The sequence below is a fragment of the Squalius cephalus genome (genome assembly GCF_949319135.1).
Source record: "Squalius cephalus genome assembly, chromosome: 3".
In the NCBI taxonomy this organism is placed as follows: domain Eukaryota; kingdom Metazoa; phylum Chordata; class Actinopteri; order Cypriniformes; family Leuciscidae; genus Squalius; species Squalius cephalus.
The window spans coordinates 26,301,936-26,319,157 of record NC_137124.1 but is presented as its reverse complement, the minus strand read 5'-3'; the positions used below and the strand labels follow the sequence as shown (position 1 = coordinate 26,319,157).

Genomic DNA, 17,222 nt, shown 5'->3' with positions numbered 1-17,222 from the left:
TGATTGCCCTGGAAAGTTATTTGCCCTTGTGATCTTTTTGTTACTGAGAGAAATAAAAGTCTGGCAACTTGATGTTAAAATTTGCATTTGTTGAAACTAACTCATTTTGACTTAAATGTGAACTCATAATATAGTGACTGACACTCAGTGCTCAACATAACATCTACATGATACATGAACAGTAGTATCAGAGGTGAAAGAACCTATTTGTGCCTTTGCCTTTTCACCCAGAACCTCAGAAACTCAGTTTCCTCAGCTGTTATAAAGTTGGTTTATTTCACAGGTTGAACAAAAGATTTGCAGCATCCAACAGGTGGTGACAGGGAGAGAGACAGAGGAGGAGTTTCAAAGACCTCTGCCTATGGTAACCTTTGAGCCTGGTAAAATAGTGATGTAACTCAATGTCAGGATTTTGAAGCACATTGCTGCAATTAAGTTGCTGTATTAAGGCTTTCATGGTTAGCCTGACAACAACATTGACCAGTACAGAGACAAAGACAACTGGTAGACGGTAAGGCACTTAACATCTCACTATTGTTTCCATTTACAACCTGAAGGCTACTGATTTTTATTTATTAGTTTATTCATTTATTTATTTATTTTAAATGTTATATTTAATAATTCATGTTCATATGAAGATCTTTATTAATAACTTACAGGAACTGCTGAAAAAATGAGGAACTTGTCATCCTCCACAGAACAACAGAATGTGAAAGGAGTTTCTTTCGTAAGTGAGATGCTGACTGCATATTTTACTTTTCTTCTGTCACAACAATTGTCCTGTTATGAGGTATTTTACTTTTCTTCTGTCACAACAATTGTCCTGTTATGAGGTATTTTATGACTCATTTTCTATTGTCTCACAGTTCCTTTTATTTTATGATATTTATCGCTTTGTTTTTCCATATCTATCTAATTGTGCAGAAACAAAGAAGAGACAGTGCTATGGGGACACCAGTATCATCTTCAGTCATGAGTGCCTTTCCTGAAGGTCCTCCAGTTCTAGATTACAGGGAACCAGATCCTCCTCCTAAGAAGCACAAGTACCAGCAAAGCTTGAAAACCCTCATTCCACTACGTTTTGGCTCACAGTAAGACAGATTTCTCATCATATTATAAGCATATATTTTTGATTTCAGTAATGAAAGTGATCTGTCCATTTCATCAAGAGATCTGAGAAAAACCAAAAGAACCTTTGTTTTCATGATTGTTAATGCTCCGTTTTTTTTTCAACGAGTCTGTCATTCATGTGACATTTCTGAATCTCCAAATTAGGGCTGTCAAATGATTAATCCTGATTAATCGCATCCAAAATAAAAGTTTGTTTTTAATAATATATGTGTGTGTACTGTGTATAATTAAATTTGTATATATAAATACACACACATGCATGTATATATTTAAGAAAAATGTGTTATTTATATATAAAATAAATTATATTTATATATAATTATAAACTATATAAATATATATACAGTATATGTATGCAAATATTTCTTAAATACATACATGCATGTGTGTGTATTTATATATACAAAATAATTATACACAGTACACACACATATATTATGTAAACACAAACTTTTATTTTGGATGCGATTAATCGCGATTAATCTTTTGACAGCCCTACTCCAAATGTCTGATAAATTCATAATGTAATGTCAAATATACATTTTCTAACTCTGCACAGCTCACATCCAGTTGATGATGCTGGTTTCTTCTCCTTCACATCATTTGCATGGATGACACCCATGATGTGGAGGCTCTTTAGGAATCGGTTAAATGAGGACTTTCCCTCTCTCTCACATCATGATGGAGCCCACATCAATGGAGAGAGGTATTCTTCATAATCTTTTCATTTAAATCTTAGCTTAGTTCAAGAAGTCTCGACAGAATGAGTAGCTGCAGTGACAAAAAAAACACTGGTCACACGTTAACCCGTTGTCTGAGGTCTAAGAATGTTTTTCTGAATCCAGGATGAGTCTTGGAGAATGTACAGTATTTGTGGGTATTCAAAAAATGAAAACAGGTTGTGATTTCTGTTGTGTTCAGGTTCCAGAGACTGTGGGACGATGAAGTTGCCCGTGTGGGCTTAGAGAAGGCATCTCTTCCTGCTGTGGTCATTCGTTTTCAGAAGACAAGATTAATAGTGTCATTCCTGGCTTCAATCCTCTTTACTTTTGCTGTATTTATTGGGCCGGTATGTAAAATGACATAGCGGTACAAAATAAGAAACATATTAAGCATGATATTATAAAGGCATGTTATTTCCTTAGTTAAATAATTTATATTGTCAATGTACAAAAAACAAATTTTCTGTAAAGTAGAATAAAATCATTCCAATTAAATTTGAAATTGAAATCTAACTATAAGCATTAAGTGCTATTCTTTTTCCTGCCTCACATCATGGATCTGTTTTGAATGTTATTTTTTACATTCTGTCTGTCTTCTAGTCAATTCTAGTGTATGAAATCCTGAACTACGTCGAACATCCTGAGACATCCACTCTGTTGCATGGCGTTGGTGTGTGCGTGGCTCTGTTCACAACTGAATTCAGCAAGGCATTTTTTGCATCGCTCATGTGGGCTCTGAATTTGCGTACCGCTGTGAGAGTGAAGGGAGCCTTCAACATGCTTGCTTTCAAGAAAATCATCTCTCTCAGGAATCTTACCAGCGTCAGTGTAGGAGAGGTAAACTATTGATTGTTGATTCGACAGTGAATATTGCCACTTTACTGTCTGTAGAATCTATTTATTGGTTCTTGATAAGGAATTTGTATTTATTTACTCTAGTATTCCAACCACTTTTTAATTACTTCAATTATATAGAATACAAATAGTGTTTGTCATAAACTGTTGTGTGCATTATTTCTATCTTTTGTTTCTCTATGGTGTAGACTATAAACGTGTTGACGAGTGATGGTTATCGGATGTTTGAGGCGGTCCTGTTTGGAACGTTTCTGCTGTGTGTTCCTTTACTGCTTATCATATGTATCATATATGCCTGCTTTATTCTGGGATACACGGCACTAATTGGAATTTTGGTCTACCTGGTGTTCCTACCAGTACAGGTGTGATGGTCTTTTCTGTTTTGTGTTACACATTTTCGAGATCTACATTTCATATTTACCCGTCTCAGTAATATTTTGTATTTTCCCTGTCTGTTTGTATGTGCGCGCTATAGTTCTCAATTGCCAGGCTGATTGGTGTGTTCAGAAGGCGGGCTATATCTGTGACAGACAGACGTGTTCGCACAATGAATGAGGTTCTGACCTGCATCAAGCTCATTAAGATGTATGCGTGGGAGGAGTCTTTTGAGAAAACTATCACAGGTTGGCTATCCATCCATCCATCCATCCTATTGTATTTTACTCATGACTCTGTGAAATGCTGTGTTTTCTCTCCTTTCTCTCACCCATTCTTTCCTTATTTTTTTCGGATATAGATATTAGGAAAAATGAGAAGTTGCTATTACAAAAGGCTGGTTATGTTCAGAGTTTAAACTCTTCCTTAACAACGATAGTCCCCACACTGGCAACCATCCTCACCTTCATTGTCCACACTGCACTGAAACTGCCTCTTCAACCTTCTACTGTAAGTGCAAAAAAAGGCTTATAATTTGCTAAATGGATAAGTTTACACTACTATTCAAAAGTTAGGGATCAAAAAGAAATTAATACTTTTATTACTTCTTTTCTTTTTCAAATAAATGCTCTTCTTTGGAACTTTCTATTCATCAATGAATCCTAAAAAAATGTGCATCACAGTTTCTACAAAATTATTAAGCAGTATAACTGTTTTCAACACTGATGATAATAAGAAATGTTTCTTGAGCACCGAATCAGCACATTAGAATGATATCTGAACCTGCTTTGCCATCACAGCAATAAATTACATTTTAAAATATATTAAAATATAAAAACAGCTATTTTAAATTGTAACGATATTTCACAATATTATTGTTTTACTGTTTTTTTTGATCAAATAAATGCAGCCCTTGTTAGCATAAGTGACTTCTTTCAAAACCATTAAAAATCTTGCTAACCCAAAACATTTGAATGGTAGTGTAAATGTGTAAAACCTCATTACTTATACATTGATTGATCGATTTATTGTTTTTATTTTGTATTTGACTAATTCTTTTCAAGCACTGTTCTGTCCTAACTGGCTTAACTGTTGTAATTCCCTAAATCACGTAAACTGGCAAATGACTCTGATGTACTTGAAACTTTGATAAAGTTAGAGATGCGTTTTCTCTAACCATCTGATTATTTCCTCACAGGCGTACACTATCATCGCTGTTTTTAACTGCATGAGGATGTCTATGGGCTTGTTGCCATTCTCTGTTAAAGCCATTGCTGAGGCTAAAGTGGCTCTTGCGAGACTCAAGGTTGGACTGATTCACGGGTTTCAAAGATAATTTTCTCTCATTTATACCTTATTGTCAAAAAGAGTTCCTCCTTTTCCCTATGAACTTGTACCTTTGGCCCCACGATCTGCTCTAATTTGTTTGGTTAAGGACATATTGAGATAGATGTAAATGTTGTTCATAACATAACATATGTGTAACTAAAAGATAAGTGTGTGGAAAATATATTTTCACATGCTGTATTTTACACATGCTGTAACTTGATACTCTAAAATGCGTCAGTCACGTCTTTTACATTGAATTCCTGATTTTCCTCTGCAGTATGATGCAAATAACAGAATATTTAATGATTGCATCTCTACAGAAACTTATGTTGGTACAGAACCCCAAAGGTTATCTTACCCAGGATAAAAATATGGATTTGGCGCTGGTCATGGAAAAGGCCTCATTCTCTTGGAGCCTGCCAGATGACATGAACGCCACTGAAAAACCACAAGATCCCTCTCAATGCGCCACACACCAGTCAGACTCCCGACCTTCAATCAGAAGCATCAGCTTCACCCTTTCAAAGGTGTGATATGAATATATTATAATGTGTGAGGCACTATAACATTCCAGTTGTCGATAGACAGGATGTGTTCTGACACTTAAGAGACTAATGAATCTCTCTTTTCAATTATAGGGAAGTCTGCTTGGGGTGTGTGGCAATGTTGGAAGTGGAAAAACCTCTTTGATATCAAGCATTCTTGAGCAGGTGTGGCACCACCTGCCTTTTCTACATCCAAGATACATGATGTGATGAGGTGTGACTGACAGTATAATCATTTATTCCTGCAGATGCATCTTGTGAGTGGGTCTGTATCAGCTAATGGAACATTTGCATATGTTTCCCAGCAAGCCTGGATATTCCACGGGACTGTAAGGGACAATATCCTCATGGGAGAACCATTTGACCAAACCAGGTAAAACTAGAGAACACCAAAAACAAAACTGGTCAAAGAATGTGCTTCAACAGTTACATATTTGTTTTTTGAAAAGTGTCAGGAGAGTTAACTTCTGCACAGCAAAATGATTACCAAAGTGTATAATCAAAAACAGGCAGTGCGGTTGCCAGAGTTTTACTTATAAACCCAAATTTGAAGTTACAGTATGACATTTTACTGGAGGCCAAATGCCAACACAAAGTCTATCATATTATCATCTTTATTGGCCAAAAGAGGAGAGCTTAATGGAGAACAGTGGATGATTTAGAGTGATAAACAGCACTAAACTGAACGAAGAAGAAAACGTACAGTCATGTCCTAAAGCAATGCAATTACACATGGCTTTTTTTTTATAGCTACAATAGATCTTGATAAATCTTCTACAGCCTGACCTACGTAAAAAGGCAAAAGGAAAACGTTCATGAAGATGAAATAAAAAAAAAAAATAAATAAAAAAAATCTCATATGTGTAACACAAATTTAGCTGATGAATAAATGTATCTCACAGTTAATGTGGTCACATTAAAAAAAAGTCCATGGTCTATTGTCAACAGTGTAGTGATGTGTGAGCTGTGCTTCATACAGAAGTCAAGCTTTTTGTTGGTCAATGTGGCGAAATCTGAAACGACCCGCAAAAAAATAGTCAAACAACTGTATGTGACCGCTCCCTTTAGCCTCTCTGATAGATGTAAATATGATCTAAATATTAAGCAGATCAATATCATATTAGAGTGTAAAAGAGTAGTTTTGTATGAAACTTGACATTATTTCCCCATGGTAAGTGTGAATTTAGTGAGCAAAGACTCAGAACAAAACAATTTAGACACCACTAACCCATACGTCTTGAAATAGCAAGTTTTAATTGACCTCAATATCAGTCCTACCATGCTCCTAGGAAGCTGCCCCTCACCTTTCAAACACATGTAATCTACCAGATCCTGTTTTATAGCCATGAAGACAATAAACCGCTTTATGGTGTGGATTTTTATAGCTTGTAATGGCTTTTATTGGAAGGGATAAATTTCTAGCTCTGGTCACAGTCTCAGTTGCTTTATAATCTGTCAAATTGTTGTTGAACATTGATCCTTTGTACTGAGATGAACTGCTGCATCCTAAAAAAAAGCGGTTATGTGCTTGCTGTGTTTTAGATATGACAGTGTTATTTATGCCTGCTGTCTGAAACCTGATCTGGCAATACTTCCATATGGAGACCAGACAGAGGTCTGTTTCCACATGTTCACCAACAGTCTAATTAGATACTAATATATTTTTTTTTTAATTGAACCATTAAATGTTTATAATACTAAGGAAGACAGTTTAAAGGAATACATATAACGTATGAGGATAATAATATTGCTTGTGTGTGTGTGTGTGTGTGTTTGTGTTAAGATTGGAGAGCGAGGTATTAATCTTTCAGGTGGTCAGAAGCAGAGAGTCAGTTTAGCCAGGGCAGTGTATTCTAACAGAGACATTTTCCTTTTGGATGATCCTCTATCTGCTGTCGATGCGCACGTTGGGAAGCACATTTTTGAGGAATGCATCAAGAAAGAGCTGAAGGGCAAATCAGTCATTCTGGTCACTCATCAACTGCAGGTAATTCACTCTAACAACATAATCCATAATGTCAATTATGTTTATTTGCTTTTCTGTTTGAGTTAGTGGAATAAATATTTGCTCATACCAGATAACATCTATTGATAAATGATGTTAATAACAAAGTTCGGAAGGAGCACATTCAGATAATCTACCCAGTCAGCGAGAGGAGGCCGATATAAAAATAGCCGACTCACCTCAGTCCCATGACAGTTTTCCAGCATCCCTCTTCCACCCCAATTCCTCACTCTTATCTGTTCCTATCCCAGCCAGGGAGACAGGGGGTGTACTCTGGGTTCGGTCCACATTCAGAGCTCGGAAATGGTGTTTGTAAAAAGTCATGGACATCAATAAAAAAAAGTAATTCAAAAGTCAGGCCAGTTTCTGTAATGATATAGATTATTCTAGTTCTGATTTCAATTTTAAATGTTTTAAAAAAAAAAATCTGAGATTCTGTCATACTCACCCTCAAGTTGTTTAAAACCTGTATGAATTTCTTTCTTCTGCTGAACACAAAATACTATGGAAGTCAATGTGGTACATCAACTGTTTTGTTTCCGACATTCTTTAAAATATCTTTCTTTGTGTTCAGTAAAAGAAAAAAAAAACTCTTGAAACAACTTGAGGGTGAGTAAATGATGACAGAATTTTCATTTTTAAGTGAACTATTCCTTTAAGATAAATAGCTTAACTCTGGAGGGATTGCTGATTTATTCGATTTATAAGCTTTTTGTCAACATATGTTTCTCTCCAATATTAAGGGTTAATATAGTTAATATATAACAGTGTCTTGGAGGAAGATATAAAACTTGCATGTAAATGTACATAAACCTAATGTTGACAGTTTCATGAAGTATCAGTATAATGATTCATTTGTATTTTTGTAACGCATTTAATGAATAACCTGCTCAGGTTGGGAAAAGGGTAATCTAAGCCTGACTCATTTACAAAATTCTCCATCAGAGAAACCACACACAAACCTTGTCACACAGCACGTCTGTGTCAGTCAGTGTGACTCAGCAGAACAGTTGTCTTTTAATGTGTAACTTTACATAAGGAACTTAAAATTGTAGCTTTTCACCAGTGATTCTTAGTTTTTTTGTGTGCTCAGCTCAACTGATGTCCTCATTTGCTCCGCTCTGTTGTGTTTGCAGTATTTGGAGTTTTGTGATGAGGTGTTGTTGTTGGATAATGGGGAGATAAAGGAGGCAGGCACTCACAGTGATTTGATGAAAGCTAAAGGCCGCTACACTCATCTTATTAACAACGTCCAGATGGAACAGAGCAACGTAACCAATCTCAATTACTTTACACATGAAATGAGCCATTAAAATACCACAACTTATTTACGCTGTTGACATGTATTGGCTTCCAATACTAAACTAAATGAAACAAACATTTCCTCTTAATTTTCACTTTTGGATCATATAGGAAAATATAGAAGCTGATTCCAAAACACATACTGAACACAATGACTCTAAACAGACCAATGCAGATGAGCCCAAAGTCAACGGCATAGATAACCCAGGTTAGTGGATGAATATGTTATCTCATGGTGAGATAGCAGTCCTTTTAAATAAATTATTATTTTTCAAATGTAAAAATTTGCTTTAAAATGATTTAAAAAAAATTGTTTTCATTATTAACTGTAGTGACTCTTTTGATATTTTCCTGACATTATTTTATTTTGTAATAAATTAAAAAAGAAAAGATTCTTTGCTATGCAAATATCTAATTTATTTATACATTTATATAAGAAATATCACAATTATTTAATATAATTAAATAATAGCTGAACATAATTAATTATTATTGAATTATAAAAGAAAGGTTTATCAAAGCAAAGCATGATGGCTTCCATAGAAGTTCTATACACGCCTTTACGTTTAGCATGAACATTTTAAGTACATCATTAAGGATTTTTGTGTTACACATGTGAGCCAAATTTGTTTTCACATAACTTGATAGCCTTTGGATGAATTACAGTTTAAATATGCAATCCCTAAATCTTCTAAATATTATTAAATGTAATGATCATGCATTCCATTCATAAGCAATTTATCCTCTTAATTGTGCACTTTTGGTGAGACAAACATCTGCTAACAGACATTTCTCTTTCTTTTTAGCTTTTGAAATGTCTGATGAGAAACATGAAACAAATGAATTACCCAAAGACTCCACAGAAACAAAAGGTAGATGTATAAACATCTTCACAGTATATTATTATTATTATGAATAAGTCCATTATGTTCACACAGTATATTCAGTTTAATCTGATTTATAGAATGGTGTGTATGTGTGATTCAGGGAAAAAGGATCAGTTGGTAACACAGGAAGTGTCCCTTGAAGGTTCAGTTACGTGGAGGACTTACCACCAATACTGCAAAGCTGCTGGAGGTTTTTGTTCTTTGTTGTAATTTTTTTTCTTCTCTCTCCATCTTGGTCTCTCTGTCTGTACATTATAAATGCTGTAACATTTATATCTCTGTAGGGTATATACTGCTGGCACTTGTTTTACTTGTCTTCACTCTTCTTGTGGGATCGACTGCTTTCAGCAATTGGTGGCTCAGTCACTGGTTAGAACAGGGATCAGGGGTAAACACACACACACACACACACACACACACACACACACACACACACACACACACACACACACACACACACACACACACACACACACACACGTACACACACACACGTACACACACACACACACACACACACACACACACACACACACGTACGTACACACACACGTACACACACACACACACACACACACACACACACACACACACGTACGTACACACACACGTACACACACACACACACACACACACACACTCACACTCACACTCACACTCATCGAGACCTTTTCAAAGTGTTTTCTCTCTGTGTGTTCTTGTAGAACAGTTCCAGTTCTAATCTAACAACAAACAGCGGTGATATCTCAGAGAATCCAGACCTGCCATTCTACCAAATGATTTATGGCATTATTATTGTTGCCATGGTACTGCTGAGTATTGTCAAGGGCTACACCTTCACTAAAGTCACTCTGCGTGCCTCTTCCAAACTCCATGACACAATGTTCAAACGGGTAAGATTAGCAGATTTACACTTCCTGAATTTTTGGTTTTAGATCATATTATTCACAACCCTTTTGACTCGAAGGCCCCCGCAATGTCTAAAATAAGAACAAAAATCAATTTAATAGACCTCAGTATCAGTACTGATCAGTAATCATTCATAGTGCATAGTAAAAAGATGCCAATAAAACAAATATTTAAAATAAACCATCTTTATGTTTTTTCTACATTATTTTGGAGATTCAATGTGAAAGTATTACAATATAAAAATATGTTAAAAACTGTAATGTTAGGTATGATTAATCTCGATTAATTACAGAAAAATTTGTGATTAAATAATCTTTTTTAATCATTTGACGTATTGACATACATATACATACATATATATAATTTTTTTTCAGATATGTACATGGTGTATTTTTTAATGTTTATTTTATTTTAGTTTTTTTTACAGTATTTTTGGTGTAATTATGACAAAGCTGGTTGTATTTGAACAGAAACTAGGAGTGAGTGTATTATTATTATTATTATTAATATTAATATATTAGTGATATATTAGATTAACCATGATTCATTTTGTGATTCCAGCTTTAATAAAAACAATAGTTATCTTAATTTTATGTTTTTTGTTTGTTTGTTTTTTTATTTAAATTAGAGATAGATTGTTTTACTATATTAATAATAATTTAGTAATTTAAATACTACTTTTTAGTCATCCTGCAGGCTCTTGGTTGATCTAAACCCTCATAGCACACAAACTCCTTTTTTTTAATGTAAGTGAACAAGTTTAATAGGACAAAGTTTGTTTAGTAATGGAATGTAAGCATTGTGCTACTATTTGTTCAGTAAAATTAAAAATATTTTAGAAGAATTTTGAATTACCATTTGACTATATTTTTCATCAGATCCTTGGCAGCCCAATGAGTTTTTTTGACACAACTCCAACTGGCCGCCTGGTGAACCGCTTCAGTAAAGACCAAGATGAGGTTGATGCAGTTTTGCCGTTCAACATGGAGAACTTTTTGCAGTTCTGTCTGATCGTTACTTTCACCATTCTCATCATCTGCATAGTATTCCCATACCTCCTGATCGCAGTGGTAGTTCTCGGAGTCATCTTTGCCACAATCCTATAGTAAGACACAAACATTGCACCTTAATATCATAAGATGTGTTTTTATTCAGAAGTAGAATATAAAGATTACAATCACAGATTCATGTTTTAATGCCATGAAATGTACAAACCATCCGTTTTCTTTTGCCCTAGTGTTTTCCAAAGGAGCATTCGTCAGATGAAGAGGATGGAGAATGTGAGTCGTTCTCCCTGGATCTCTCTCACCACCTCTACCATACAGGGACTCAGCACCATCCATGCCTATGACAAAAGAAAGCAGTACATTGAACGGTAAGATATTACTGACAATATATTTGGATCTATGACAATATAATTTTATATTCGAAAATATTGCAGGGAAACATGCTGTGTTACTTGAAGTGAGTGACCCTCATGAATCACACCCCAGTAATTATCCAGCATACCTAAGCTATGACACACAAGCAAAAGTGTTAATATTTAGACCAACAATACAATTACGAGTGTGATATTGCTTCTATGCAATGGTCTAATAAAAAGTTAATATTGAAACTGAAATTGAATTGCAACAAAATAAAACACAATTCTTTGTTTTCCTCCACCAATGAAGCCAAAACAGAATTAACAATTGTGAAGGATTTTGTTCCTGAATGAAACTATTTTTGAAAGAATCAGTTGAATCACTACTGGTGTAATGTTGTAACCTGCAAAAAGAGTGCCAGTGCTGTTTGACCATATACTGCCAGTCAAGGATCAGAACTAACTGTTGTATCGTTTTAAATTACATTTAGGCCATACGAAGTGTGGCTTTTAAAGAGAACTCAGTACTAAAAGTCAAAAAAAAAAAAAAAAATCATCATCTTCACGCAAAGCCAACAGCTCAGAGCCTATGTTGCCCCCACAAATGTAGCAAACATCCAATGAATTCAAAGCCTCACATTGTTTGTGTTTCCAATAACAGGTTTAAGATGCTGAGTGACATCAACTCAAACCACTTCCTGCTGTTTAATTGTGGGACTCGCTGGCTGTCATTTTGGTTAGACTTCCTGTCTGCTACTGTTACTCTAATGGTGGCACTGTTCGTAGTGCTCAGCCCCAATGATGCCATAAACCCTTCTCTAAAGGGCCTGACCTTATCTTACACGATACAGGTAACTCTCACAGCTAAGACTAAAACAGTAGGTTAACAACTGAAAGATTTCTGAGCACTTTGTGTTTATGCCATTTCAGTTGACTGGAATCCTTCAGTTTGTGGTGAGGTTGTCCACTGAGCTGGAGGCGAAGTTCACCAGTGTAGAGAGACTGCTGGAGTATATTACGGTAAGAGACAAACATTAGGTTAACCTTCGGGTTATCATGCATTCATATTCAGTTTAGCCAGTTCAGACAATTATGAATAAAGCAGATTGAATATAGTTTTAATTTATCACTGCTTAATTGTGTGCTGCAGAGTTGTGTATCAGAGGGTCCACGAAGTATCAAGGGTGCTCACATCCCCGCCGGCTGGCCACAGGAGGGCGCCATTACCTTTAAAAACTACAGTATGAGATACAGGGACAACATGCCTGTAGTCCTCAGTAATCTCCACATAAATATTAAACCTGGGGAAAAACTTGGCATTGTGGGACGCACTGGTTCTGGTGAGAGAGAACATATAATGTTATATTCAAAGCTTAATTTTATGTTTTTAAATGTTACGATTCATTTCCTCTTATTGTTATAAGTTCAGATTGACGTAGTGCATAATGGGTTAAATTAAGAAATGGAATCTATGTTTAAGTCGTCATTCTAAAGTGTTCTTTAACAAATGTGGCTGCCATCATAAAAATGCATAAAGTAGCTAGTGCATTTCAGTAAAGTCATGTAATATAAATGAGGATTTTCTGTCTCTGTTTCTCATGGTTTTGTTCATTGCCGCCCTCTTTCTGATTCAGGGAAGTCCTCTCTGGGTGTGGCATTGTTCCGTTTGGCAGAGCCGGCTGAGGGCGCTATTTTGATAGATGATGTGGACATCTGCAAGCTGGGGCTGAAAGATCTTCGCAGCCAACTCTCCATCATCCCACAGGATCCTGTACTCTTCATCGGCACTGTCAGGTGACCTCTCACCTACCAACTCTACACTTCTATTCATTACGTCATAATTATTCTATTTACTTTATTCCTATTTTATTCACAATAAGTCTTATTCATTGAATTGTTTTTGCCAGAAAATTACCTGAACTTAAATAAGGCAACATTCATTGTGTGATATCGAAAAATAAAATGCCAATTATCCTCGATACTTACAACCTTAATCTGTGTACATTTTTGTGTATTGTATTCTTGTACATGTTGTAATGTGCAGATTGAGGAATGGTGACTTTAATGTGTTTGTTTGTATGATTACTGTGTGTAGATATAACCTGGACCCGTTTAACAACTACAAAGATGAGGAGCTCTGGCTGGCATTAGAAAAGACCTACATGAAGGACACGGTAAAGACTCACTCTATACAAGGCCCGCAAGCAATACTGGATATAGTTTTGATTATGTTTCAAGTACATACGTTTCTAGATCTTGTGTCAGAGGGGTTCTCCAAATATGTTCCTCATTTTTCAAATAGTAGAACACAGCCTGAATGCTCACATTTTTCAGCTCCAGGTTTCAAACTTGATTAACATTACCTGTTTAAGTAGTCTATATTTGATCAAACTTGCATTGTGTTTATGCACGTCTACTTCTTTCACTGTATATGATAAAGTTTGCCTTTCAGGTGATCAGTGGGGTGCCATGATTTCATTGTTATTTCAACAGTCATGGTTTCTACTAGGAGCAGCTCAAACATCATTAAGTTAATCTAGCCTTTTATGTGAGGATATAATTTATTGAGAGAGCAAAAAAAACAAAAAAAAAAAAACAATATAAGAGTGGGCATGTTACTGTGAGCTGCACTATAGTGATGAAACATAGACGTAACATCTGCTTAAATTCCTTTCACACTTTGGTCCACGGTAACATAAAAAAGAAAGGAGAAACAGCAATCGAATATAATAGTCATAGAATTTAAAAGAAACACTCAAGCATTCAGGTGTTAAGTCATCCGCACTTCTCTTTCTCTTTCCTGCAGATTGCTAAGCTGCCAGGGAAGTTACTTTCTCCAGTAGTGGAGAATGGAGAGAATTTCTCAGTTGGAGAGCGGCAGCTCATGTGTATGGCCAGAGCACTGCTCCGTAATTCCAAAGTAAGGATACAAAACACACACCAGAATCCCCTCAAAAAAATTCCTTGCTCTTAACAGAGTCTGATAAAGTTGTGTTCATAGATCATTCTGTTGGATGAGGCGACGGCGTCTATAGACTCAGAGACTGACAGCATGATCCAGCACACCATCAGAGATGGTTTCCAGCACTGCACAATGCTCACAATCGCCCACAGGATTAACACTGTGTTGGAGAGTGACCGCATACTCGTCATGGATCAGGGCAAGGTAATCCACTACTTTTTATACCATGGTCTGGGTGAATACTCGATTCTGATTGGCTGCAGGGTGTCCATTAAAAAGTGATAGAGGACACCTAGTAAATAAACCGTCAGGTTTAACCAGGGAAACCAAGTTATTGTTTGTAAAAAAGTTTGTAAAAAAGATTTTGATTGTAAAACTAATTAAAATATAAACTAATGTTTTAAAAATGTGTTATTTGGCAAGTGACCATGGTATAAGCGGGTTAATGCCCTTCGAGGTGTCCATTGTCAGGTATTAATGGACTTCGGCGGAGGCTGCGCGTCGGAAAGTTCACGCCTCACCGTCGTCCATTAAAACCTGACAATGGACACCTTGTTGGGCATTAACCCTTACTTAATATATAAATTGACATTACATTAAACTAAATACAGTACATTACTGTCTGATGGCATTATTGAAGTACTCTATTCCCCTTATGTAGCAACGCATAAGCTATTTTCTATGATTTTGTGGGCACTTCCGATTCATTTGCCGCTATAGGTAAATAACCGGAAGGCTAACAGAATGCTGTAAATGGTCAAATTATTATGATTATAAATTAAAATATGATAACAAATATCAGTTTGCAATATCAAGCAGCATAACGGGCAGTTTTTGTACAGTAGCTAAAATAAATGGAGGAGGATGAGAACGGAAGCCTCGACACAATCAAGTTACAATCGCTCTTACATTAAGAGTAAGGTGAATATAAGCCCTCTTTTATGTTTTCTCCCAGGTGGTTGAGTTTGATCCGCCGCAGGACCTGATACAGAGGCCGAACTCTCTATTTGCCTCTCTTCTAGCAGCAGCTAATCAAGTGAACTCGTGAAGCACTCTGAAACATTCTCACACTGCATGTCGTTGCAGAATTTGACAGATATTTACAGGAAGACGTAAATGACTCTTGCAGAATATGTGTGACCTTATACATCAATCTTTACATATAAGCTATCACTAAAATGAAGAATACACCATAGCACGCTGCCACACTTCTTTTCAACATTACATTTATAGGTAAAAGCACGTGGATTTGCACTTTTTATTTCTTCCATAAACATAGGTTTTGTAATTTTTCTTTTAAAGATTCAGAGGGCTCTGCACATTTTTGTTCATGTGCGTTAAATATCTATCTTCATATTTTGTTATTAGAGACAGCAGTTACGGACTAAGCATTAACACAATATGTATTTCTTTTCACCGTTAGGGGTCGCTAACCTCTAATAATAACAAAGGCGTATATTGATGACGCATAAGCGGAATTGTGGAACTTGTCGTCATGCCGAAGGATCTAATAATGTATATGGATGAGTGAATACATTGATGATTTTAACCTGACTGTGGTATGAAGCAGGACATGATTGCTAATGAGAGAGAGATATCAGCATCACACGCGAGTCCCGCGGATATAACGTTAAAGGAATAAGGACAGTTCATTCTACCGAACTAACTTACCCGCAAGTGCTGAATTACTACTCACACATGTCAGTTTATTAGACTAATGAAACTTGTGAGGTAACGTAGCGCTGTTTCACTTGGTCTACACTATCACACTAAACTGCATTTGTGTGTGTTGAAAGTTATGTTATTCTATGTGTTAGTTTATCTTTATGAGACTAGCAGTAAGCTAGATCAACATTAGAATAACATACTGATCATATTCTAACATTTCATCATGTTGCGCTACATAACATTGATTAGTTTTATCTCCATTTGCGCATCTCTGTCAAGTCGAAGTTTGTCACGGACGTGGAGCTCTCGGCATCTCGAAAACGCCACGCTTTTATTGATCCTCGTTCTTCTTTTTTCCCAAAGTCTGTTTGCCATGTTCCATAATGCATTGACAGGGCGACAAGTGGGACAGGGCGACAGGGACGAGCCATTATTTAAAAGAGTCTCTGAAATTAAAAATCTTTGGGAATTTTTGAGATATTGTAAGTACACAACTGCAGGAAATATACCACACTGTGCAAGTGATTTTTGGATTTTTTTTTTTACAAAAATCTTACATATTGTAGCTTTAAATGTTCTCAGTTTTCATAGATTCATCAGATATGTATTTAAAATATTTATTTTGATTATTATGTGTGAAACAGATATAATATCAAAGCACAATATATGCACAAATAAAGTCTCGTTTCTGTCTTGTACGCTTTGTAGCATAAGACTTATATAGTACATTTAAAGGATGCTTCTAAGAACTTTCTAGGTGAGTCAGTGTGTTTCTCATCTTGGACGCTAGGTGTCTCTCTCCTCCTCCAGTACCAGAGCTTATTGGGCCATGGTTGCATCAGTGGAGACACTAACTGATGAAATGTGTTGAAATTTCAGCATCAGCGTGCATCTCAGACTGATGAGGGATTGAGGGAATTAATTTAACTCAGTGAAGAGACAGCGTGAAAGACATTAATCAGATATCAGTGAATTTTTACTGCTTGTGTCCTTAAACTTATACAGTGGCGCTCATTCACCCAAAAGATGCATCTTTTTTTTTTCTTTTTTTTTAGGCCTATTTATAATTTTAAGAGGTGCAACATCTTATCTAGACACTTATTTAGGCCAGTACCTTATAACACATACACGCACGCATGGCACTTCTTGTTTTTTATTGTAATGTCATC

General features: G+C 35.9%; 1 protein-coding gene across 1 annotated transcript; it reads left to right on the top strand.

Annotated features, from left to right (window-relative positions):
- Positions 1-283: 283 nt before the first annotated feature.
- On the top strand, positions 284-16,797 carry abcc12 (ATP-binding cassette, sub-family C (CFTR/MRP), member 12). Its single transcript, XM_079864906.1, has 31 exons — positions 284-511; positions 660-727; positions 925-1,091; positions 1,691-1,837; positions 2,053-2,200; positions 2,454-2,690; positions 2,897-3,070; positions 3,184-3,331; positions 3,445-3,593; positions 4,282-4,389; positions 4,733-4,939; positions 5,051-5,122; positions 5,206-5,330; positions 6,500-6,572; positions 6,741-6,944; positions 8,099-8,233; positions 8,376-8,472; positions 9,071-9,136; positions 9,252-9,341; positions 9,436-9,539; positions 9,856-10,044; positions 10,939-11,165; positions 11,298-11,435; positions 12,085-12,274; positions 12,354-12,443; positions 12,574-12,763; positions 13,058-13,217; positions 13,519-13,597; positions 14,230-14,343; positions 14,425-14,589; positions 15,341-16,797. The coding sequence occupies exons 2-31, from the start codon at positions 674-676 to the stop codon at positions 15,431-15,433; spliced, it is 4,140 nt and encodes a 1,379-aa protein (XP_079721032.1). The 5' UTR covers positions 284-511; positions 660-673; the 3' UTR covers positions 15,434-16,797.
- Positions 16,798-17,222: the final 425 nt, after the last annotated feature.